Source organism: Gymnoscopelus braueri (assembly GCF_963280865.1).
Source record: "Gymnoscopelus braueri genome assembly, chromosome: 21".
Lineage (NCBI taxonomy): Eukaryota > Metazoa > Chordata > Actinopteri > Myctophiformes > Myctophidae > Gymnoscopelus > Gymnoscopelus braueri.
Genome location: NC_137623.1, coordinates 9,987,576 through 10,014,980, shown reverse-complemented (window position 1 = coordinate 10,014,980; position 27,405 = coordinate 9,987,576). Strand labels below are relative to the sequence as shown.

Below are 27,405 nucleotides of genomic sequence, written 5' to 3'. Positions count from 1 at the left end.
TACAAGAAGGAAAAAATAACAGAGTGAGCCCACTAAGAAAAAAGAGAAGTGCGCTCCCCTGGGCGCAGATCTCAGCCAGGCCGGGGTTGCATACCTAGCGCAGTGTCCGTTGTGAGATGCAGCCACCAGGACACAAGAAAGCTGCTGGGGGAAACGGAGTTTGTATGACAGACGGGGCAACTTTTCGGCAGCCCCTATGAGCAGAAGTGAAAGTGCATTTGGAGGCGCGCTCTATGGAGGCCCCTCAACATGCGATTCCAGTTTGGCTATGATTGATGTTGTCTTCATGGTATACACGGTATGGCGTTCTTTAGTAAGATACATGCCCTGCCCACACATTGCTGATAGCAAACCATGGAAACCCCTGTTCGATGGTCACTGTCACGTGACTCATGAGACCATTTGTACATCATTTGGTGGGGTCGAAAAAGGCCGTTCTCATTTTAACGATGATGTCACTGGTAGTCGGGTTTCTGAACTGTCCACAGCCCTCCTCTGAGACACAGAGTGAGTAGACACATTTTTTTGACCATATTATCATGAGCATTACTGAGGACTGATTATATGAAGATAGGTTGATATTGAAAATGGGTGAAGTCGTCCTTTAATACTTTTCATTACATATTTCATAATATTTTGACACAGTTAACCACTTTAACCTTTTTTGAAAATAGCAAAAACAGCAAGCTCTACAAGCTTGCTGTACAAGCTCACAACACGTCGCGATTTTGTGAGCTTGTAGATCGGCTATTTGCGCTACTTTTGAGTGACACCGTTGTACAATGAAGCAGGGTGTTAATTTACATAATTAATTGAAATACACAGATACAAGGTTTCTGCCCGACAGCGAAGAAATGCAATTCACAAGCTCTCGCACTGTGACACCCCTTCCTGTCATCACAGTTTACATGACAGAGGAAATAAGTGTGATCCAGTATGTCAGCAGAAAATGTTGCCCTATCCTGCCCTCTAGTGGATGAAATGGTTGAACCTCATTACACATGTTTTAGTTTTTTACTTTATTTAAAATGTTCTATCACCAATATAGATCATATCAGGAACAGCATAAACATACACAGTCTTTTGAATAACATTCCATTTAGTTTTTGTCATATTTCAGTAATCTGAAATGTTTTATTTTTTGTCTAGTTTTAGTCGACTACAGTTATTATTATTGTCTACAGTTGGATTTAGTCGAGTAAAATGTATTTTGGCGGTGCCTTGATGGCGTCGTAATGGCTGATTTTACACTTGGTTGCATGCTGAAAATAGCCGATCTACAAGCTCACAACGTGTCGCAGAGCAACGCGTTGTGAGCTTGTAGATCTGCGATTGTCAGAGCGCAACTCCTGAGCGCAACCAAACATAACATGACTTGTCTTTTAGTTCTACTGTCTGGATCTCTTCTCCACTCGTCCCTCACTAACATTTTAGTCTAGTTTTTATTTGTTGACGAAATTGTCAATATATTTAGTCTTGGTTTTAGTCATCATAGCTTAGTTTTTATTTCGTTTTTATTTCGTTTTCGTCAGTGAAAAAAGGTAGTTTTCGCCATAGTTTTAGTTGACGAAATCAACACTGCTGTCAATGCCTGCCCACCGGCACAGCCAAGTTCACCACCCCCCATCACCAACCACCACAAGCACAGCGCTCCCCCCCCCACAGCACACCACACGGTTACCCCGCCCCGCCTCCCCAATCCATACAAGGCACCCAAGCAAACCCTGGGAACCATACATGGACTATTGGTTTCACCTGAAAGGAAAATAAATTGTAAACAGTATATTCTAAAGAAAATAAAGAAAATAATGTATTTTCTTGTTTATGTTTTCTTTTAGTAGTAATTCACCCAAATAATTACTTATTTTCTATCGATTACACACCCCATGAAGCGGTGGAAAGATGCTAATGTATAAAGAGAGAGACCGCCGGTCATCAAATTATTGGCTTAGGAATGCGACAAAAACTAAAGAAAATCCATGAATTCAAGGTTTCATGGGGTGTGTAATCGATAGAAAATAAGTGATTTTTTGGGTGAACTACTCATTGAGACCTGGAACGCATCTGTGTCACTTTAAGATTGTCAAAAATAGCAGATATACACGCTCATAGCGCGGCACCGAGTGCCGCGCTACGAGCTTGTAGATCTGCTATTTTAGAGAAATCTTGAAAACATTATTTTTAGATTTTTTTCAAAAAACTGTTAGAATTTAGAAAAAAAAATTAAGAATCGCCTCAGGTCTTAATGGGTTAAGTTTGATTGCTGTGAGTGCAAAGGTATACGGTATGTAGGTATGTGAGTGTATGTGTGTAACGTATGTAATGTAATGCCATGAATGAAAATTGTTAATAAAGATACTACTGGGTACTGCACTAGTGTTATTAAATCCGCTCACCGACTTCTCGTTGAGCTCCTGGCTGAGAGCCTCAAACTCCTTGGTCTTGTCCTCCACCTCCTGGCTCTTCTGGTCGTAGTTGACGGCCAGCTCCTCCAGGGCCTGCAGCACCTCCTTCACCTCCTCCTTGGACGCCTCGTTCTCCCCCAGGAGCCGGTTCAGCTCCGTCTGCAGGTTGTCGTGGTCGCGGCGCGACGAGGCCAGGAGCTGCACGGGACAGAGGAGGACGGACGGACAGGGAGGGAGGGCGGTCCAAGATGAGGAAGACTTTTCTTTTATTATTGTTTTTACCCCACATGATCCCTTTCTCAGCGTGTGGTCTGGGGACCACCAAGGGTCCAAATGGACACTCACAGACAGTGGTGGAAAGTAACTAAGTACATTTACTTAAGTACTGTACTTAAGTACAATTTTGAGGTATTTGTACTTTACTTGAGTATTTCCAATTTCCAATACTTTTACTTCTACTCCACTACATCTCAGAGGCAAATATTGTACTTTTACTCCACTACATGTATTTGAAAACTTTAGTTATTAGTTACTTTTTAGATATCAATTATTGTATTATAAAACATTAACCACTTTAGCCCTATTTTATACCTAGGCTATTTGAAAATAGCCGATCTACAAGCTCACAACGCGTCGCATCGCGACGCGTTGTGAGCTTGTAGATCTGCTATTTTCAAACATTTTTGTACTTTTACTTTTGGTACTTTAAGTACATTTTGATGCCAATACTTTTGTACTTTTACTCAAGTAAATTTTTAATTCCGGACTTTTACTAACAGAGTACTTCTACATTGCAGTATTGGTACTTTTAATTAAGTAAAGAATTTGAGTACTTTTTCCACCACTGCTCACAGGTCTGTAAGTAGTGAGCGGTCCATTTGGTTCCATTTGTACCAGTGCTGATTTTGACAGCAAATCTTTATTTAGTTTTAGTCGTAGTCTTTTGAATAAAATTCCATTTCGTTTTAGTCATATTTTAGTCATTTGAAATGTTTTGGTTTTAGTCTAGTTTCAGTCGACTAAATATCATAAGATCTTAGTCGACTAATTAATCTACAGTTGATTTAGTCGACTAAAATGTATTTTGGCGGTGCCTTGATGCCGTCGTAATGGCTGATATTTCACTTGGTTGCATGCTGAAAATAGCCGATCTACAAGCTCACAACGCATCGCAGATTATACGTGTAATACTTTTCAGTGTCATTAACCTCAATTAACCTTCTCAAACTGAGGTCCGGGGACCCCTAGGGTTCCTCGAGGGGGTTCCAGGGGGTCCCCACAGCTAAATGATTGATTATTAGGAGTCCGCTAGCTAGCGGGAGGAGCTGGGGCTCTGCTCACCTCCTCCTGGTCCAACATCTGCTGAGTCAGCTTCTCCACCATCTGGCTCTGTTGGTTGATCTCTTCATCCTGGAGGAAGAGATGGAGGATATATATGAGAGAGAGAGAGAGAGAGAGAGAGAGAGAGAGAGAGAGAGAGAGAGAGAGAGAGAGAGAGAGAGAGAGAGAGAGAGAGAGAGAGAGAGAGAGCTTCTGTATGTAACCGGCAAATTATATTTCAAAAGACTTTCTCTCTGAAAGTTAATTTTGTTACTGTCTTCAATTCATCTGCATCTGTCCTCTTGTATGAGAGGGAACTGTAGGCATCACAATTAAAGCGCTGAAACAAGACCTTTGGGGTTCAATCTAAATGCCAGAACGTCAATTGTGTGCCATCAGTGTAGGATTGTAGAAGTCATTTACAAAATCACGCAACCCTGACTTTTTGGCAATTGTTGCCATGCTTTCTCTTGAATTTATAGAAATGCTGCCCCTACCCTACCTATCTCAGTTTATTTTTAAGGCTATTGATGGGAAGTGACCACCATACCTCACATTGCTATTAGAGTGGAAAAAAGCACTTACCAGACCTGCTCAAGCGACTGACTTACACTTGAGGTTCCACCTGTTCAGTCTGAACTGGGAAAATCTGCTTTCTGCTTTGAAGCTCCTATTTCATGGAACACTCTACAGCTCACGCTAAAAATGTATGCCCCAATATCCTATGGACAATTTAATCACCTGCTCTTACATCTCCCTACCTCACCATGTAATTGTTTTTAACTTACAAATGTTCTGTTATGGTTTTATTTTTTGTTGTTTCTGTATTTTATATCTGTATGTGCCTTAATTGTTGATTTCTGTGTATGTAATCTCGACAGCATTGCAAATGAGGGTAAACCTCAATGCTCTTTTCGAGAATAAATAAAGGTTTTCAATCAATTTCAGAGTAAAAAAACCTTGTCATCCAGCTCTTTGTAAAGCTTGGCCACCTCCGCCTCACACTTGTCCTTCTCAGCGTCGGTCAGCCTAACCCCAGGGATGGCACCGAGAGCGGGCGTGGACGCCATCTTGTCATTGTTGATGACATTGTCAAGAGCTTGGACCTCCTCTTTAGCTTCCTCTTTAGCCTTCTCCTTGTCAAACTGTTCCTCCAATGGCACTTTCTCACCTGCAGGGGGAAGCAAAGAGCACAGGAGCAGATCAGAAAGAGAGGCACTGAGGCAGGACCTGAATATTATACAGTGGTGGAAAGTAACTAAGTACATTTACTTAAGTACTGTACTTAAGTACAATTTTGAGGTATTTGTACTTTACTTGAGTATTTCCAATTTCCAATACTTTTACTTCTACTCCACTACATCTCAGAGGCAAATATTGTACTTTTACTCCACTACAATTATTTGAAAACTTTAGTTACTAGTTACTTTTCAGATATAAATTATGATATAATGAAACATACATTAACCACTTTAGCCCTATTTTATACATAGGCTATTTGAAAATAGCAGATCTACAAGCTCTCAACGCGTCGCGATGCGACGCGTTGAGAGCTTGTAGATCGGCTATTTTCAAATATTTAGTACTTTTACTTTTGGTACTTTAAGTACATTTTTATGCCAATACTTTTGTACTTTTACTCAAGTATTTTTTTAATTATGGACTTTTACTTGTAACAGAGTATTTTTATATTGCAGTATTGGTACTTTTACTTAAGTAAAAAAATGGAGTACTTTTTCCACCACTGATATTATATGCACACTGCAATTCAAACTCCCTGTATTTACTGATCTGTTTTGATCAGAATGTCGCGAATAGAAATTAAGCTTGAATTCCAGCGTGCAGATGTTTTTTGAGCAGTGTAACCGCTCCTATAAGAGGGTTTAGGACCCATCCGTGGTGAAAGTCTTTCTTTCCGTCGTGAAAATGTGTCTTTCGCTGTGACGCCATGCTGTGGAAAACACGCCCATAGGCTAAGCTCTGCAGGACGTGCCGTGATTGGCTAGCGAGACACGTGATGAAATTAACTTCAAACTTCGCAGACGCGCTGTGATTGGCTAGCGAGACGCATGATGAAATTAATAATAATGTAAAAAATGTGAGCACGTCACTTCGCAGGACGTGCTGTGAGTGGCTACCGAGATGCATGATGAAATTAATAACTCATAAATAGCACCGCTCACTTCACACTGGGTGTGATTTTTATTTTTATCTTTTCATGGGCCCAATTGTTTTATCCAGCACATGGCCTACTTGCCGTAGGTTTTGGATGAGTAACACGATGGAATACTCACAGAATACCACAAAACGATGGAGCGTGCATGAAAAAAAGGATTTCACCCACTGCTTCACACCTGTAAGACTGTGACGTGACGAATAAAAGTCATTCTGACTGTTCCTTGGGTTCTAGGAACATGGCATATGAATATTCTCATATATTCTCTCGCTACCCTGATTAGAGCTCAGGCAAACGAGCATGGTTTGTGATAGTTTAGAGATGGAGATGGACAGCCCACTGAACAGGCACCAGACCAACCTGTATAAGTCACTAGTGGAGCGGCAAGAGATCAGGGGGCCAGTTGCACCACCTCACACTAAGTTCAAACTTAGCCTAGTTATAGCTTAAACACATTCAATCTGCTATTTTTTGAAAAATCGTGAAAGTGAGTGCAAATCTTTGAATATATATTTAAATAAATATATATAAATATTTAAAGATTTGCAAAGATTTTCACATAATAAACAAAAAATAGCAGATCTACAAGCTCATAGCTCGGTGCCGCGCTATGAGCTTGTAGATCTGCTATTTTTGAATAGCCAAAGAAATCAAAAAATTCCAGAGATACTTTCCCGGCTAAATGGGTTAAATGGCTTTTTTAAAAGACGTTTAAGCTATAACTAGGCTAAGTTTGAACTTAGTGTGAGGTGGTGCAACTGGCCCCAGATCACCCTCCCCTACCAGCTTCCCTCCGTCAAACGCGGCCAGTTGAGTTTGTTGGAGCGCCCTGCAGCCAAGCCGCATGGGGACTCCCTCTTCCTTTGGTGTGTCGCCCCCGGCCGGTGGCGCCTAAACCCTAACCTTTAACTTCACAAAAACTATGCCTAAACCTAACCTCAAAACCACGTCCACCTGGGCAAAGAAAAAGAGAGAGTCCGAAGCCGGATGCGACACAGAGTATTCAAACCCATACTCTCTGTAGTGGCGGGCAGGAATTGTCCCCTGCACCACCCGAGTGCCATGCCAGTGCCAACATTTTTTTTGAAAATTCCACAAGAGGGCCCTCTAACGCAACTGAATGACTGAATGATCCCTCGACGCTGATAGAAGGAATGGACGATGTGACTGTCATCCCAAAAAACGTCCCTCCCTTCCGTCCACTCCTATATTAGGATTTGAAGAAAAACACTTCTAGCTCGGATCTGCACAAATCTGTGGGCCAAACTACAGTAGCATCCTGATGATCATCCCAAACAACCATGTTCTGTTAATACATCAATGTCTCTCCGTTCCTTCACTGCAACGCTACGACGCCTCCCTAGGATGTTGCGCCTCACACTTTAAAAACCCCTGGCTGGCGGTAGAACATTACATCACCTCACGGTTAATGAGGGAACAACAACACCATGTATGTTTCGCAATGTCGGAGAACAGTCCCATGACCGGCTCTAAACTCTAAAAATCGCATTCAAGCGTGACCATTTTAAGTGTCTGAACTAGGGAACAAAGGCAATATTCTTTATTGCGTGGCCAACATGGACCTTAAAAACAAAGGGGTCTTTCTCTGGCTTTCAAGCATCAAGTCAACCATATCCTACTAAAGTTTCAATTGGAACTGGTGTGATGCAGCTGTAATGCACCATGAAACACACCACAAAAACCTGTTTGAATCAGAGATGGGACTTCTGTGCACAAGAGTTCTAATGCACGGTAATTGTTTGGGACTGTTAGAAGACACCACGAGCAGAGAGGAGGGATGAGATGAAACACAGGTCTCCAGCTGAAATCAAACCCGGGGACATTACCTGTGATTATGTGCTCGAAACACCAGCCGCTCATCTACCTGTGCAGCCTGAGCTTTGGCAAGTCTTAAAAAGGTTTTTGGTCTTAGTACATTTAGTGAAGAAAATACATCTTCAAAAATACATCAAAATATAGAGCTTAAGTGGTTAAAGTTAGTTTGCACTTTTCAATAATTCCTGAGAAGGCATAATCTACAATTGGTTGCAAAGATAAATAAGGAGAAAAGGGAGAATGTGCCAAGTTAAACTGAGATATTATGGATGCAATATTATAACATATTTGCCACATCACAATTATCCTATCCTATATTAAAATTGCCTCGTGGGCCAACCGACGGACGGTGGGCGGGCGGGCGGTGAACGTCACAAACGTAATGTAATATGCAGACCTGTGAGGCGCACCGTTGCTCGGATCCGCACCAAATTTGGCACCAACACTGGTCAGGGGTCTGCCATCAGAATAGCCACACCAGGGACCACATGTGGCACACACAGGCACACCTATGCTCCGCCCTCTCTGTGTTCCTATTGGCTGGGGTTTAAACAGCCATAACTACAGTTCCCAGCATGATAAACACCCCAAACTTGGTAGGTGCTCTTAGACGGCCAATAGGGACAGGCTGTAATTGCTTAAGCCCCGGCCCCTCTGTGTTCCTATTGGCTGGGCTTGAAACAGCCACAACTCCAGTTCCCAGCAAATCTAGTTCTATATTAAAATTGGCTACTGGGAGGTCCGGCCGGTAGACAGCGGCCACGTCACTTTGACTCAGACATAACCACAAACAAACCCGATACGCCCATATATAGGCAGGACCACGGCGACATCACTCTGTCTCTAATCTCTCAAGAACAGATTCTGCTCTGCGTTTGAATCTGTCGGGGAGGTTCGCCATAACATGTACGCAGTAGCCTACAAGTGGGCGTGCCTTCAGATCAGGAAGCAGGCCGCGCTTTACCCAATCAAATGTAGTGGGCGGGATTCACGTGTCCGTCGATCCTTCCCCACTCGAAACAAACCGACACTCATTTAACAATAGCGTCCGCGGAGCAGACAAAACCACGGAAAGATATTCACATTTTAACTTGCTCTTTCATCATAGAAACAAGTGGGCTTATAACCAAAACGATCCATGTTCTCTGGGAGAAGTGGTGTTAGTGTTCCGTGTAGAAATATTGTTAGTGGGAATGAAAACATAGTCTCACCACCGGAAGTGATGCGCTGAAGGCAGACCAAAACCCCGGTTTCCTTGCGCACGGGTGCTACGTTTTCTTCCTCTCAGAGCAGAGAACTGAAATAGTCAAAAACAGCAGAGGGCGCTGTTTTTCCTTTTCATTTGGCGCTGGGTTCCCAGATTGCTCTGACTCAGACATAACCATAAACAAACCCGATACGGCCATATATAGGCATGACACTATGACTCAGACATATTGGTCGGATCGGCGATGCGACGTAGGTATTCGGGCCGCGTATTTCGCAGAATCGTCAGAACAAAAACCAAAAAATATATATCATTATTCATCAACGTAATTTCTGTGTATATTGAAGTTATTTGTCATATCTGCTCTGTGCATTTTTTGTTTACAACGCCTAAAAGCCAAACAGAAATGTGATTTTCACTCATATGTCCCAAAGTGCAACACCAAAAACACAATTAAATCGTTAATCGCTTATTATCTGTACGATAATTAATCGTCAAGTAAAATGTCCTGATCGTGACAACCCTAGCAGTGAGGGGTTTGAGGAGCGAGGAGGGCGGTCTGACTCACCGTTCCTCCAGCGGTTCAGTTCATTCTCCAGCCAGGTCACTGTGCCCCTCAACGTCTTGTTCTTCTCCCTCTCCTTCTCCCACTTCTTCTTCCACTGCTCTGCAGTCAGCTCCACGTTCAGAACACACGAGTTCTTGATGGTCTTCGCCCTGACGTAGGAGAAAAGAGAGAGAGAGAGAGGGAGAGGGAGAGAGAGAGTTTAAACTGTAACATAATACCTGTCCTGCAGCTCTCTTTCAAGGATATACAAGGATAATGTTCTCTGATGTGTTCTCTACCATTCTCTCTTTAGGGAATTCACCCTGACTGAATGATGAGAGAGAACGAGACACAGATAGAGAGAGAGAGAGAGAGAGAGAGAGAGAGAGAGAGAGAGAGAGAGAGAGAGAGAGAGAGAGAAAAGAAACTGTAATGTAACACCTGCAGCGGCTCTCTCTCTCTGTATACAAGGTTAATGTAATTTTAATGTGTTCTCTGTTGAGTTGTTGAATTCACTCCAACAGAATGAGTAGGGAGGGGGGAGAGGGACGGACGGAGAGAGAGAGAGAGAGAGAGAGAGAGAGGGAGGGAGTGAGAGGGTGAGTGAGTGAGCGAGTGAGCGAGCGTGAGTGCAGCACCTTTGCCCAAACATTAGCGTGGACCGGGTCTCAGCCTCGTTGTTATCGGAGGGTGAGCAGCAGATGACCATGGTGGTCCGACAGTTCCCCCCCAGCGAGTCTTGAAGGATACGGGTCATCTTGCTGTCTCTGTATGGTACATAGGGCTGACAGAAGACAAGACCTGATTTGTACGTGGCTACCAAGTCACTTACTCCAATCTTGCACGTTTTAAGTTGCTCTGTATAAGAGTATACAGTAAATGACTAAATCAGGGGTCTTCAACGTTTTCAACGTCCAAGGACACCCTAGCTGAGAGAGAGATGAAGCAGGGACCCTCTCTATATTGTATAAAATGGTGTTTTGCATTCAACTTTTTTGTGTACGTTTACTGTTCTTTTTCCCCTCTACACCTATACCTCTTTGCCAAAAATAGCCGATCTACAAGCTCACAACGCCTCGCAGCGTTGTGAGTTCTCCTCAGAAAAGGGATGCTAGGGTTCAAGTGGTTAAGGTAAAACAATCATATCACACAAAGATTTGGCGGACCCCCTGTAGTAACTCTGAGGACCCCCTAGGGGTCCCGGACCCCCTGTTGAAGACCCCTGGCCTAAATTGTACATTGTTTGTACATTGTTCAGGTGCCCGTGGGGGTCTCTGGACTCCATGTTGAAAACCGCTGGGTTAATCACAGTGTTGCTAGCACGTACAGTACAGTATGTGGGCTTACATCCTATATCCTGCATTGTCAATGTTCAACGTAACAAACAGGTGGTCCGACCTACAGCTCAGGTTGGACAAACACCCTACACTCACTCACCGAGCCTTCAGCCAGGGCTGAGATGACGTTTCCTAACGATGACAGGGACTTGTTGATCATCTTGGCTTCGTCCAACACCGTGCCCTCTGCTCCGGTTTTACCCAACTATAAACATGCACGCACGCACGCGCACACACACACACACACACACACACACACACACACACACACACACACACACACACACACACACACACACACACACACACACACACACACACACACACACACACACACACACACACACACACACACACACACACCCCAGATGAAAACAAACCAAGCACATACCTATTACAGTGATAAATCAGGACTTAAACCCTATCATTTTACAACAATGATGTGATTGCACAGCTTGATGTTACAACAACAAAGTCAAGAGTCAGGACAGATGGAGGAATAGGGATGTACTTTTTCACTCCCGGCCAGATCAACCAGGTACAGCTTGCCAGTGAGTTTCTGTCCCGTCTGGGCGTTTTCCTGCTTTATGTTAATGAGGAAGATGCTGTGACTTCTGGAGCTTTGCTCGTTCATGTCTAAGATGGAGACACACACACACACACACACACACACACACACACACACACACACACACACACACACACACACACACACACACACACACCGTCAATTTAATTACACAAATTAGGATGCTCATAGGAAACATTGCACATCGCTACTGTACCAAGATCAATTAAATTCCATTATCTTTTTTACTTCATGACATTTAGCAATGAATATTTTGAAACGTACGTATTTGTTGTCTGAGAGGCAGCGACACATTTTCTAGTAGTAAACTTGGGACTGCACAACAAATAAAATTCACATGAGATTGCAGTATGCACTAAAATAAAGCTGACGTTAAGGTTTTTCAGCAGTTGTAAATGTGGAGGTATGGAGATGATAATGCATGTTTAGTTACTTTGAATAAACCTCAAGACCCGAGAACATCATTTCGGCGGCTGCCTCAAATATCTCATCATTTGATGAAACAGAAGTATCTTGCGATTTGGAAATTACAGCAATTGAAATTAAACAAATTGTTTAAAAACAAAATTGTGCAGCCCTACTTAAACACATTTCAAACAATATAAGCAGCAATTATGTTTTCTTAATCAGGAGTCAAACAAAAATGAAGGCCTTGTAAAACTTCCAAGGAAACAAAATATCCAGCGGTTGTTCTGAATATTTCATTACAGGAAGTGACACAGCCCGCTAACCAGTAGTCATAAAGGCGCACGCAAGCCCCCAGAACCACGGTAGAACCGTGAAGCGGCCAAGCCTGGTGGTCAAATCTGAGAATGCACTTAAAATGCTACTGCACAGTGCGCGTGCATCTCCCGTTTGTGCGCATGCTCATAACTCTATGGCTGCTCCAGTGGCGTTCCCAAGAATTACATTTAGGGCAGGCGAGATTCCCCCCCCCCCCCCTCCGAAGGGGGGGGGGGGGGTACTCGGGGGAAAATCTCGGGGGAAACAAGTTAACACCAACACTACACTGACTACAAAACTGAAAAACGTTAATAAAAACAATAAGTGTATAATCAATGTATGTATTATTTATCAATGTATGTATTTTTATTTAAAAAAAAACAGCATTACAGAAAAGGCGAACATGATGTCCTGCACAAATTATTGACTCATTTCAACATTGCGATTACAACAGCAACAATAACAGCTAAATCAAATAGTGTTCAAGGCAAGCATGTAGTGATGTCTCAAAACATGAGACGACAGGCTTGCTGCACTTGAAAATATCTATAACTGAATCGTAGTTCAGACCTTCAGTTAAATCTCTCTCAAACGCTAGGAGACACAGACTATTTAGGCGAGAGGTTGTCATTGTACTTCTGCTGTACTTTTTATGCCAGGTGATAGCCTTCAGGTGATGGCCCAGACCCCCACTCCTGGCACCCCATGGCCATGAAGACAAAGGCATACATTTGCATCACTATAGGCGAGGGTCGCTCTGCTGAATGGTTACGGTAGTGATTGTCTGCCTGCCCGCGTGAATGGACGAGGAGGCGGGCTAATGGTCCGACAGACTTTTACTTTATTTTCTAGGGGTGGCGAGATTTTAGTTGGGCAGGCGGCCGCCTGCCTTGCCTCTATGGTGGGTACGCCACTGGGCTGCTCTATGGCCGCTCTAATCGACTCAATATCGAACCAATATTTCTACTTCCGGCAGACTTCCGGGTGCTTCAAAACGCCACCGAGCACTTTCATAGAAATGAATAGCTGGGGGCGGGGCAATCCGCCCTCTAGATATATTATAACTCTATGGGCGCACGGCTATTTTTACATTACTGCTGAGTAAGTCATCCTTTGCCGAGAGGTGTTTTAGCCTGGGCAAAAAGGTAATTTGTCACCGGGCCTGTGAAGCTCAGAGGGCTCCATGGTGTGAGCCTGGTCACAGTCAGGAGGTCCACTCAGGTTGAACCCATGACAGGCATCGGGGACTGAAGGAGCTCAGTGTTGAAAGAAACTTACTTGTGAAAGCCACGTGTCTGTTGTTCTTGCCTTCATCCACGGCGTCCATGACCTCCTCAGGGCTGCACACAAAACGCTCAGTACTCCCCTGGGGACCACACACAAACACACACTTACTGAGAACCGCTGTTTCGAACGAAGACACCAGCAGGCTGTCTTTACAAAGGAACAACTATGTTCAAGTGAACCATGTTACTTTGTGCGTTCAAGGCCACGGGGCATTGAAGATGGGAGCGTTCTCTTAACTCGACTGTCTTTGCATTGATCCAGAAAGATAACATGTATTGAAAGTCGTAGGGAAATTGTGCAGCACTATTTTACAGTCAAACTTTACATCTAATGGACAATTTTAAAAAATAGGTCACTTAAACACTTAAGTCCTATTTTATACTTTGTACGTTGTCACATGACAAAATAGGCATTTACATTCTGAGCTTGTAGGTAAGAAATGTTTTGCAATTTTTGACCATTTTAGCCCATGCCCAAAGTAGGGACGACAGGTAGAAAGTGGTTGCGTCTGTCAATATTTAAGCCAGTTTGTCGGTAAGTACGTACATAACTGTCTGTGGTCAAATTCTTTCTGACTGACTATGTGATTATCCATAAGTCCTGCAGTCATTTGAAGTACAACATTACAATAACATAAAATCTCAAACATCACACATTTTCTACTGCTTCACAGGCAGACAATAAGTCTCTTCTGAGACGCACAGCTCAACAACATCAAATAAACATACAAAACGCAAGACTGGATTGGGCCTTTAATAGAACAGATATTATAGTGTCACTAAGATTTTACTGTGACTGCGTTGGCCATTCTGTCAACAGAATGGTGCTGAACTATTCGTTGTCCAGTGCCACAGCAGTCTTTAAGTTCTCTACGGTTTCCATGTGTCTCACCTTGACATACGGCACCCTGTTTTTGTCCTCATGCACAGACAGGTTGGTTTTTGTAGCTGTGAAAGAATAGAGCGGGTTAGACAACTGACAGGAGAAAGTCCTATTCGATAGGTGATGCCTGGGTGTGGGTTAGCGACGGCGTATGCTGTATTTGAAATAACATAAATACTAGTACCTCAGAGAATGATATAAAGCACAGGAAAGACAATCGTAAAATAGTCACTGTATCCTGTACATACCATCTAATAGGTCCTTGATCTTGTCCAAATAGATTTCAAAATACGAAACCTGTAAAGCAGTGGCTCCACAGTTAAGACTTTTATTTAAAATGAACAGTCCAAAACAGTTGAGCGTGAACGTAGAAAGTTACAAGAAGGTTATGGAATGATTGACATACTTTGATATGGAACTCCAGGTTTTCATCCATGGAATAGATGTAGTTGAAGATGTCTTGAACTATTCTGGGAATAATCCCCATCATGTCTGGGTCATGGAGATTCCCCTTTATGAAGCATAGAACCCAAAACATCAGTACGGATGTCAAGCTATAGTACAAGACGTCACTCACACATAACATTCTAGCTCATCTTACCTCCATGGTGTGTGTTTTGCCTGAGGCGGTTTGCCCGTAGGCAAATATTGTCCCGTTATAGCCGCCCAGGACATCTGCACATAAGAGTTATCAAGAAACAAGTCAGACACATGTGGAGAGAGAAATGTTGTGCATAGTCATGCCTTTGTTTTTTTTTGCTATTTTTCACCTGTTTTCATGTGTCTTTGTGCTTTAACTACAAAATATAAAACTTGATTAATTTAGTTTCTTATGAAGAATATTGCCTCGCAAGCATTACTTTTATAATTATTAACTTATATCCGGTCGCTCCACCCTTTCCACGAATAAACAATTTGAAATCAAAATATTAGCAGACACAAATGTAGACCCAACTAAACAAATTATAAATATAGGCTATACAATTTTTTTGTATTAAGATAAAAGAGAGAAAGCACAGCTCCCAGCACAATTCTTGTGCACAGCTCTTATCGGGTGTAACAGAACAAACAGACCACCAGCACTCACGGATCCAACGCATTTCAGCTATAAGTCATTGTCAATATGGAGAATGCCTGCTTGATGGCAAATGGTGAAAGTGTGAGAATTCCTTCTTGGAAATTATTTTGAAACTCACTTTTCAGCTGTGAGAATATTTCTTCTTTCCATGTAATTATTTCCATGAATAATTACATGTTATGTATCTGCTGTGTAAGGAATACATTGATAAATAAATGGTTGTAAGCTTTTTTTTTCTTCTTCCCAAAATCAACTAAAGGGTTGGACTGGACCCCTTCACAGGCTGTTTGTGACACCCTAACCTCGCGTCATCAGCCTTTCCACAGCGGAGGAAAGCCTTGTATTTGTTCTAAACTGGTCCATGTGATCCGGTTTAGAAAAAAGGAAAAAAAGAATTTTGTTCCGGTGGTTGGTTCCGGTTGGCGTTGCATTGTTTTTGTTCACCCAGGCCCAGTTTGACACCCTTGATATACAGCCTACCTTTGACAATCTTCTGTGCAACAGCATTGTAGAACTGCTCCTGAGTAGTATTGGACTGGAAGACACGGTCAAAGTAGAACGGTTTATCCTGTGAAAGAGAGGGGAAAGGAATGGTTACGATTCTCTTTAGGCCTATATCAAAACCTAGTCACAGTGTGGAGTTGGCAATAATACATGCTATGCCAATACATGCTATCTGCTAGCTTACATGAACTACATAAGCTGTCACGTGGACTATTCACAACATGGTGCAAAGATGTGACATTATCTAGTAAATACAGAATAAGCACCGTCTTGCCCATTGCCAGGCCACCTATTGCCTACTCAGCTCAAATCACTGTGCAGGGATAATTGGGTTTGTCCATTACTGGATTCTAAGGCTTCTATTGGAAGGTGGTGTGCTGTCTCACTCTTCGACAATGAGATTGTAATATACGGAAACTGCTAGAAGTCTGGCCCGAGAACTCTGATCTGTCTGTATCTACTGTATACAATTGCCTCAGATGATTCAGAGGGTGTATGTATTATTATGATAATTTGTCGTCATTTTTCATTGTTATTAAATTATTTATTTTCTACATTATGTTGCAAGCAACAAATTAACTGTCATCTAACTTCTCGTTAAATATTGTTGCACTACAGGCCATTCAGGGGGCATTTTCCTGGTCATGTGGCAGTGCTCTGTCATGTGGCTCACTAGGCCAATAACGGCATAGCAAAAACGGTGTTTGGAGAACTAAAGAAAAGCCTTATTTATCAAGACCCAATATCAACCACTACTGTCTTAATCAGATGCATCATCATGATCCACCATTTAGCAGGCTATATTTGGAGATTAATAGAATGTTACATCAACCTCTTGAAGAACATAATGCAGTCTGTTATTTAACCCTAGAGCCCAAAAGGCAGCCAGACAATTCAGAGCCAGAAGATGAGACTACAGTGTGACTTGTGAAACATGCTGCAATCAGACTTTCATTCAGTGCCATTTCACCTGACTGTTCACATCAGTGTGAAATGACAGACTGTCAGTCCAGTCCACCTGGCTAGATATCACTCAACTGCCATGTTTCCTATGCCTTCACAAGCCTCTCAGAGATTCCTAGAGGTGCCAACGACGCAGCAGTGCATAACTGGCATGGGATTTGGTTGTATCAAGTTTGTTTTCGTAGCACAAAGGGATACAGCACAAGACCAGACCAGCTATTAAACATGGGCAGCAGTGTTAAAAGGTTTCTCCTAAGCAGACTTGGACTCAATTCAGTTTGTTTTAGTCCAGCAGTGTCTCCTCTTAATATCTCCTCTACTTCTTCTGGCAGTCTGAACACTGACCTCTAAACAATCCACCTCATCTTCTAGCAACCACCAATCTGGGAACCCAGAGCCAGTGAGAATGAAAAACAGCGCCCTCTGCTGTTTGTACTATCTCTCACTGGCTCTGGGACAATGGCGACGTAGCACCCGCGCGCAAAGGAAACCAGGGTTTTGGTCTGCCTTCACGCTCCACTTCCGGGTGGTGCGACTATGTTTTCATTCCCACTAACAATATTTCTACACGGAACACTAACACCACTTCTCCCAGAGAACATGGATCGTTTTGGTTATAAGCCCACTTGTTTCTATGATGAAAGAGCAAGTTAAAATGTGAATATCTTTCCGTGGTTTTGTCTGCTCCGCTGACGCTATTGTTAAATTAGTTTCGGCTTGTTTCGAGTAGGGAAGGATCAGCGGACACGTAAATCCCGCCCACTACATTTGATTGGGTAAAGCGCGGCCTGCTTCCTGATCTGAAGGCACGCCCACGCCCACACAGTGCGTACACGTTATGACGAACCTTCACGACAGATTCCAACGCAGAGCAGAATCTGTTCTTGAGAGATTAAGCAACCACTAATATCTTTGTGTCTGCACTTTTTGATTTGAAGTGCTTCCTGTGCTGACTATTTAGACTAGTAGAGAGATGCTATTTATGTTGTGTAGATAGCTACGTATACCGGTAGGTAGTATGTTATGTTATTTCATCATCATCATCATTATCATCATCATTTATGCTATATTAAAATTGTCTCAAGGGAGAACCGGCCGGCGGGCGGACCTCTGACGTCACACTCACGTCACCATGACTCAGCCAAAACCATATAAGGAGTTCCCAATGCCGCTACGCCCACATATGGAGTGTGTTGTATATAGGCATGCCTATGGGAATATACTGATGACATCAGGGATCTCTATATATGGGCATAAAAGGAACAAGGACTGACAGATACAGATGTGATCTAGATCTAGATGTGAGGGCCTAGTAGCAACCCGAACCTCTAGTTTATTTAAAACCTTGTAAAACACAATGAGGGCAAACCCTCATTTTCAGTGGTGCAGGTACAATACAAGCCATGCAGACAGAGAAAACACAAAATAAATTACTGTATCAAATAAAACAGTCAAAATATAACAACAGTCATTTAAAATTAGATGTCAATACACTAAAATCACAAAAAAATACAATAAAGTAAGTTAAATAAATGAATGAAACATCAAGAAGTCTAAACATAATGACAAATCTTCAGAATCTGCAATTAATCCACGGAACTGACTCAGTTCAGGGTATCTCATGTAGATCAAAACTAGGTTTTGCTCAACCATTTACCCTGTTGATGGTTGCAACAGTTCCAGGCCTTTACTGTGACAGTGCACTTTGTAGGTCGCTGTGGATAAACAGTCTGCTAAATGCCTAAATTGTACTTCAGAATAAAAGCCAATGAAATAGTGCCTGCTTGCCATATAGATTAGGTAACTATAACTTTGTCAACAGGGGGAGACGGAATTCATAAAGCTCCTACCATATGGTTGAGGGAAAACGACATACTTGGTGCAACCAGGCGACATGGTTTGTCACGCTAAAGGCAATGGGCAATTTGGCATTGTATACAACATTTCAAAAGACTCCCATAATAATGGATGATATTGCATAGCCATTCTTCAGAGTCACTGCAATGGCTTGATGCCAGAAATAAGCCAGAGAGAAATGACAACGGTAATCAGTTAAGGTGAAAAGTTATTTCCTTATACTCAAAGTGCTGAGTGATGAACCCAGTTACCTCACTCATTCTGTTCTATTTAAGCTACATCTTACTCACGTACTGAGTCATCACATTGTGTCTTCTGTATCACTGAGTCAGAACAACAGTCCCATTTAAAAAAAAACAGCTGATACAAAACAAAAACATCAAAACTACAGGCTCCTTTAAATTTTCACTGCAGCTTTTTCCCCCTCCTATAAACCGGTTAGAATCAGCCCTTCCATTGCCGTCCTCGTGGAAATCAGGCTGTTTTGATTTGAAGCAGTTAGCCTACTGCCGTCTATCTACATTTCATATGTATAGCCTGTTATAGATTCAATTAAACAAGGGGGAAATCACTCGTAAAACCAGGCCAAATATCATGGCCACGAAGTGGTTGAAATGCTGTGCAGGCATGATGTGACAAGGCTGCTATTATTCTGCAAGGTGTGCTATGGTCTGCTCACTCCACTTGATTGCCTCTCTACATAATAAAGAACATGTCGGCAAAGATACAAAATGCTACGCAACTAAATTAAGTCCTTCATCAATCTCATCTCGGTGGGGCCTTTCTGGAGGGCAAGATACATCGACAATCCAAAACAGTCAACAACATATCGCCCAGTTTCCTACATGTATACTGTACATACATACAGACCAACACTGTTATAGACGGTACAATAAATTGTCTGTCATTGACTACACATGATGGTTTCGTTTCATTTGAGGGAAGGATGGAGGAGGAAAACTTTACTTTTGTACTGAGAGGTAGGTTGAGGCTCACAAATATTCCCAAGAGAGCAAAAACATCCTCTAGTTGCTGCCACTGAGGAGCAGTACATCCTCCCTAGTATGTTGGCAATTTTAATCTACAAGCAGAGAAAGGCTTAATATGGCAAATAGCATATGATTCATGGATAAATGCATGTGGTGGTGGTGGGTGGGTGGGTGAGCTATTGCAGCATTTTTGCTAAAGCAATAGCCCACATTAGATGTAGGCCTACTTATTAACGTCCTAACCTTTATACTGTACTCGTATTGATTTGATGACAATATGCAACATTTGTATTTAAAAGTACAAAAGGTACCATATTACCAAACTACATTATTCCAGCCACACAAACGTTACTTACTGTTGCAAATTATTAGGCCTGCAAATTAGGCAAGTGCAACCTCGAGATAAGAGATAAATTAGGCTACACACAGCTAGACGGAAACTAATTTAACTAAACATATAATAGAACTCTAGATCCTTCTCACAAAACAACTATTTTGAATTGAAAGTGTCCTACTTTAAGCTCAAGTTGCCACACTGCAGTGGCGGAAAAAAGTACTCACATTTTTTACTTAAGTAAAAGTATCAATACTGCAATGTAGAAATACTCTGTTACAAGTAAATGAGTAAAAGTACAAAAGTATTGGTATCAAAATGTACTTAAAGTACCACAAGCAAAAAGTAGGCCTACTCATTATGCAGAATGTCCCATTTCACGTTCAAGTTTCAAATGTATAACAATCCTTGAAATTTACAAGCTCTATTTAATTTCAAATGGCCAAAATGTATATAGGGCTGAAGTGGTTAATGTATGTTTTGTAATCAAAATCTACAAAGTATCTAGTAACTAAGTTTTCAAATAATTGTACTGGAGTAAAACACTACAATTATACAATATTTGCATCTGAGATGTAGTGGAGTAGAAAAGGTAAAAGTACTGAAATTTGGAAATACTCAAATAAAGTAAAAAAAAAAAAAACTCAAAATTGTACCTAAGTACAGAACTTGAGTAAATGTACTTAGTTACTTTACACCACTGCGCACACTGTGTAAATTATAAATAGGCGTCGCAATAAACCTACCCCTATCTGCACACAATCGTCCCCTTTGAACTTCGGGATGTTCTTGTCTTTCCTGGCCAGCTCCATGCTGTTGAGGGGCCTGAAACGGCACATCACTTTGATGGTGGTCGACTCCGCCATCTCCTCTGCGCTGGGCATGATGATGGCTGGACGTAAAGGATGATGGGATGTATGGAGGAGAGAGTCAGCCGGAGAGTCAGTCCGGATCCCTGTCAGAGAGGAGGAGAGCAGATAACGTTACAAGAACAGAAACCGGAGCATCAGCTGCGTCATGTCAGAATGGGGAGGGATGGGGAGGGGAGCCGCACCCCTGATCTGACTGTGTTCCACTTTGTGCACGGCAGCGGCAAACTGCGCCCCCTACAGGTCTGGTTAATGGAATGTTGACAAGATCTGTAGGGCCTTGGTTCTCAAAGTGGGGTCCGGGGACCCCCAGGGGTCCTTGAGGGAGTTCCAGGGGGTCCCCAGTTAAATGATAGATAGTTAACATGGGACTATAACTCAGAGAGTGTACAAATGGAACCAAATGGACCCGTTAATTTGTACACTCTCAGAGTTAAATGAACATTGATTTTACAATATAAATTCAATTTGGGTACCTGATAGAAATGCCATTAAATGGGGGTCCGTAGCTAATGAATGTCAAACTGGGGGTCCTTGAAATTAAAATGGTTGAAAATCATAGAGCCATAAAAAATCTTTTCTTATGGGGGTCCTTGATGGGGGTCCGCCGGTCCGTGCAGGACCTGCGCCCTGCGGGCTAATACTTGTCAATTTGGGGGTCCTTGACGTGAACAGGTTTGAGAACCACTGCGGTAGGGGACGCAGTAGAGTAACTAAAACATTTTTTCCTTCCGGTGAAATATTTTCTTTTCTGGTCAAAAAGTGTATTTTAGACGTGAGGTGGGGGGCTCCGAGTCTTCCCACTAAGGAAAGTAGGCTTTCAACATCTTAAAACCGTCTTTTCTTTTGGTGAGTAGCGAAAGTGTGCCTTTATTTTTTTCTAAAGACGAGAGAGGCTACCGCGGGTTAGCGGGCAACGGCTTGAAAGTAGGCTACCATTGCGTTAAGGTCAGGAGAACGCTTCTAACGCTATGGACCAGAGCTACAGCAGCAGCAGGTGCTGTTCTATTACTTTGTTTGGGCTAAATCTTATCGTAGTTTTTTTAAACAAAGACAACGGATCATTCGTACAACGTTGGTTGAACTTGCACACATGTTTAAAAAGTCAGGTTGGTGCACCAATGCACCCCCGCCCTGAGGAGAGTCCACTCACTGTCCAGCACACAGTCACACCATCACTGTTCAGTCAGTCTCTCTCTATTTACATAAGCATGTGACTTCACCGGTTGGTGGACTTCAAAATAATAGTGCAGCTGACCAGTGGTGGAAAAAGTACTCAAATATTTTACTTAAGTAAAAGTATCAATTCTGCATAGAAATACTCTGTTACTGAGAAAGAACAGTGAAAAGATGTGTCGGGTGTTTTCATTTGATTGTTACTGCAGTGAGTAAACTGTAATCAGTTAACTTCTGCTACAGCTGAGTCCCTTGTATCTACAAGCTAAATGATCAGATAGTAGATCGGCAATTTTCGCCTCTGAGTTTCTTTTATGCCTACTTACTAGGGGAGTAGGGGTATAACGCTTCATACAATTCAGTGGTTCAATGCATGTTCAGAGGTGTCATGGTGTTGTCAAATGTTTTGATACTGCCAAAAAGTAGAGACATTTTGTTAATTTTGCTTTATTGAACTTGGGAGAGCCAACAGGCACAGCAGCTAATGTATGTTAGCCTATCTATTTATGAGGAGCGACTGGAATTGTCACTAAATGAGAATTGCTGGTTCACCCAAAGGTCAGTCCACCTTAAGGCCAGGTTAGCTCATTGTAACAGCCACTTGGCTGGGATAAGCAATAGGCCTACTGTGTTTCAAACAGACACCAACAATGTGATGGTGGCTCTCTCCTAGGTATGAATATCTTATCAATATCTATAATCATTTGCCTGATGAAGACATACATGTGGTTTAAATGTTGCGCCCATTAATACAGTTGCTTGAGCATAATACAGTGTGAAGATGTTTTTTTAATCTTTTGCTTGATTCCTGGCTTCCAGCACCTGGCCTAAATACATGTACACTAGATTTGCACACTATCTCCTCATTGAAGATATCTATAATTACCCATGATGACCCATCTGGGTCTATTGTTTGGAAAATTACCCAAACAATAGACATGCAGTCAACATTACCAAAATGCTTCTTCAATAATCCACATATTGAATATTCTATGATACACATAACACATGGATGTTTTTTTTTCTCATATAGTGCATGTATATGGACAAAACCACATCATAATTGGCCTTCTATGTACCTACACATAATCAGTAAAACATATAATAGGCAAACGACAGCTGTTGAATATGTTTTTATTGGCAGGATGATAAGAGCATTATGGGGACCGACATCTCTTTTCAACAAGGGTTCCCAAACTTTTTCAGCTCGAGACACAAAAGAGCTGTTTGTTACAAAAAATATAGTATGAATTAACCACTTAAGCCCTATTAAAAAAAAGCAAAAACAGCAGATCTACAAGCTTGTAGATCTGCTATTGCACTTTATTTTTATTGTTTGAATTTTTTGTTAGAATGTTTTCATATTTCGTTTAAAATGTGTAAAAGGTTTATTTTTGAAAACCTTTAAAAGATTCTTTATTTCTTTTTTGGAAAGGTTAAATGGGCCCACAACCCATTTTGGGAAATACTGCTTTAAAGTAACAACAGTATATGCTACCATTGCAGTGTTACATAGGATAGACCAGAAAACCACTGAATATGTTGAAGTTAGCTGAGTTGTCATACAGCTTGTACCCACCAGGTAAACGCATGTAAACTATGTCCCCTACCTCCAGCTCTATGATGATTCCATTAGATATGGATTCATATGCACCATGATTATTGTATCCACGGCTCAAAAAGAGTTGCTGGTCATTTTTATACATGGCAATCATTAAATTCGATGATGAGAACAAATGAGATGCGGTAACTCTGAAGAGATATACGCCTTTCATTAGTGCTGTGAAGATGCCTATGAAAGGGAAAAAAAACAAGATTAAAAAAATATATACACTGCTCAAAATAATTAAGGGAACACTTTGATCCCTTAATTCTTTTGAGCAGTTTTTGTTAGCAGTATGTACACAGTTCATGAAAACTCAAAATAATTAAGGGATCAAAGTGTTCCCTACATTTCAGTAGATATATATATATATATATATATATATATATATATAATTAATTAATATATATATATTAATATATGTTGGATATTTGAATCAGTATATGCACGCATTCAGGTGTATATATGTGTATAAGAACGAAGACATGGGTGTATATATTGTATATTTTCGAGTGTTCGATTACTACGATCAATGTAACATCTTGAATGTAATTACGAAATACTTTGAGTGTTCATACAATATGAACTTTATAAATTATGTATCTAAGTTAAAACAACATGAAGGAAGGATAGGCACAAATAAGCTTTGAGCTTCAGCCTATGCCTTTCTGATCAATCAACATGAACCATTGGATTATAGTGTGGTATGTTTGGTGTAATTGTTGATGTGGATCAAAATAAACTAAACTAAACTAAATATATATATATAATGTTTGATAGCCTGATAGATACTTTAAAGGTCATTGACATGACTTAATCACCACGTACCTGTAAGTGGATGGTATGCGTTGCCGATGTTAGTGAAGACCTTACTGTAGACTAGAGTGGTTTCAGAACTAAATGGTCCAACTGTTCCAGAATCAGTCAAACCAACAGAGAAGGCCACCTTTGGTTTGTCTGTCAACACAGGAGCATCGTCAAATTGTTGATAATATTATTACGTTCAGTAATAGTGGGACAGCGGACAGGCATTCTGAGATACAGGAGGGGGCTAGAGAGCATTCAAAGCTGCATTCAAGTTTGAGGTTTTTAACCCTTTATGTTGGTGTAGTTTTGCTAAAAGTGGGGTCTGAACTTTATTTCTTGTTTTTTTTAACCTCATGAACCCTAGCGTAATAGCGAAAATAGATCTACAAGCTCATTACTCGTCACAACGTGCCACATTGACATTGTGAGCTTGTAGATTAGCTATTTTCAGTGAAGAGATTTGGTGTTGAGGGAAAAGAGCACCTGGTGCTAGGGGACCTGGTTAAAGTGGTTAAGTCTAGCTGAGTATTTATCTCTCAGTTGACATTATAGAGCATTAATTCTCATTCTCATGTCAAGGACTTCCAAATTCATATGTATTTGGCCCGGACCCCCATCTGGAAAGATTTTGTGTCAGGGACCTCCAGAAGAGAAAACTTGTGTTGCAAAATGTAAACATTTTACCAAATTTGTTCGTTGGTGTTTTCATTCACCTGATTGGTCAGACGGTCATCAGTGATATTGTAATAGCTTAAGAAGACAAACCACTACTTTTCTTCTGACCAGATAAATGTAACATTTTATGTGCATGACAGTACCATGTTGAATTTACACATAACTGCACTTTAGACATTTTTTACTATGGATACTAATTACAAATTCACTGAGAATACTAGTATAAGAATTGTTTTGTTTTCTATGCACATGTGGGGAATATATTTTTTTACAGCATTAATGTTCAGTTTACAGTAGTTATTATAAACATGAAGATATAATACCTCCATTCTGTCTTTTCAGTTCCTCCACTTCACTTTCTACGGTCGACAGCTTAGCAACGTGGGCTGAAATAAGCACAGCATTAGCATTAATTCTCAAACATTCTTATGTCAAGGACTCCCAAATTCATATGTATTTGGCCACAGACCCCCATTTGAAAATATTTCATGTCAGGGAGCCCTTGTATAAATATATATATACATACCACATTTGCTCCAAATAGCATATCCACTCCAGTGGTTCTTACTGGTGTAATCAACATGATTTTTTTTCTTTTGGGGGGGGGGGGGGTTCCTAACTCCCTATATGACATTAAAGTGACAATTTAAGGACCTTTAATACCAACATAAAAATTAAATGAAATGAAAAAAGACCATTACTGCATCAAAAGTAATCAACAAACTATACTTTGAGAACTGGTCAAACATTGGCCGAATTGTCAAATATATGTGAAATATATGTGAAAATAGCTAATCTTGCGAGGAGTTGTGAGCTTGTAGATCTGCGATTTTCACAATATTTATCTGTGGAACCGAGTCAAACAAATTGTAATGCCTCAACTCCTACAATTCCAAGTAGTGCTTATCAGGGTGTGGGGTCCCCAGTTCAAATATGATTATTTTGGGGGGGTCGCGACCTGAAAAGGTTGAGAACCAATGATCTACACAACGCTCACAACGTGATGCTTAGATCTGCTATTTTTTAATATCAGAAGTTTAAGATAGGGTTGAAGTGGTTAAACTATTTGTGATAATAACAAAATGTTGCTGGGGACCACAGCCCACAGCCTCCTTTCAAGGGCCCCTGGGTTCCCTGGGCCCTACTTTGAGAACTTATAGGAGTATAAAGATCACTGTAATAGTCCAATCTACTAAGAAAACTCAGTTGGTGCTTTCATTCATCTTTTTAACTATGGACAATGATTACAAATGTTTCGCTGGACAGCCTAGCAAGGTGGGCTGAAATAAGCACAGCATAAATACTCAGTTTCTTTTAAAAGTGCCATCAATCTTTGTGGGTAACCCTTGGATTAATGGATCAAACATAAATTAAATTATCAAAACAGTATCATGTCTGAACTCTAGTCTGAACTCAACTGAATTAATTAACATATTTTCTACACTGCATTCACTGAACAGCCCTCTGTTCAAATTACCTTCACTGTCTTTCTTCAAGTCCTGCAGCTCGTTCTCACTAGCACCCAGTCTGGTTTTAAGGCCTTCCGTCTGGTTTTCACTAGCACTCAATTTGGCGGCCATTTCTGAAAAAAGAAAGGAAAGAATCACAGAGAATGTTAAACTTTTGAGACATATTTCAACCTGTACATTTGTAATTTCGTCAAGCTTCCATTTTTAAATCCTGTTTTGCACAACTAGCAAATATAGTCTATATGATCATCCCGACCTGCATTTTCTTTTGCCAGTCCTTCCATCTCTTTTTTGGTGATGCCCAGGTCTAACCGAAGATCGGTCACTAAGTTCCTCTGCTCTTTGACTTCTCCCTCACTGACTGCCACCCTGGCCTCCGTGTTCCTCAGCCTCTCTCTCTGTTCTACCACGGTGGCTCCCAGGCTATGAACCATGTCTCTAAGACCCTTCAATTCTGCCCATATATCAGATGGCGAGGAGGTACCTAGTTCAACCTTGCTCTCCCTCTCCTTGACCCATCCGCCCTCTCCCTGAGCCCCAGCCTCAGACAGAAGGAACAGTAAAACAAGCAAAGCCCCACAACCCATTCTGACACCAAGTCACTGTAGATATTGTGCAGCTGCCTTTTATACTCAACCACGTTCTGAACAAACAGTGGACACGTCAATGGTATCCATTGGAAAGTTACTGTGCAACCTGCATACTAAATAAAGTCAAGGACCATCTGAGAGATCCAACATGTGGTACATGATAAGAGTGGACAAGGCTGCAT

General features: G+C 41.5%; 1 protein-coding gene across 1 annotated transcript in view; it reads right to left on the bottom strand.

Annotated features, from left to right (window-relative positions):
• Nucleotides 1-20,900, bottom strand: part of LOC308077152 (kinesin-1 heavy chain-like) — a gene marked incomplete at its 5' end in the record, with an annotated part of 37,244 nt that extends 16,344 nt beyond the window's left edge. The window contains 14 exons of the mRNA XM_080417739.1: nt 2,397-2,603; nt 3,747-3,815; nt 4,685-4,896; nt 9,513-9,661; nt 10,130-10,275; nt 10,929-11,033; nt 11,340-11,464; nt 13,419-13,506; nt 14,319-14,374; nt 14,558-14,606; nt 14,716-14,820; nt 14,911-14,984; nt 15,868-15,955; nt 20,781-20,900. Of these exons, the coding sequence (XP_080273865.1) occupies nt 2,397-2,603; nt 3,747-3,815; nt 4,685-4,896; nt 9,513-9,661; nt 10,130-10,275; nt 10,929-11,033; nt 11,340-11,464; nt 13,419-13,506; nt 14,319-14,374; nt 14,558-14,606; nt 14,716-14,820; nt 14,911-14,984; nt 15,868-15,955; nt 20,781-20,900 (1,593 nt within the window). The remainder of the gene's footprint in view (nt 1-2,396; nt 2,604-3,746; nt 3,816-4,684; nt 4,897-9,512; nt 9,662-10,129; nt 10,276-10,928; nt 11,034-11,339; nt 11,465-13,418; nt 13,507-14,318; nt 14,375-14,557; nt 14,607-14,715; nt 14,821-14,910; nt 14,985-15,867; nt 15,956-20,780) is intronic.
• Between the last annotated feature and the right edge of the window lie 6,505 nt (nt 20,901-27,405).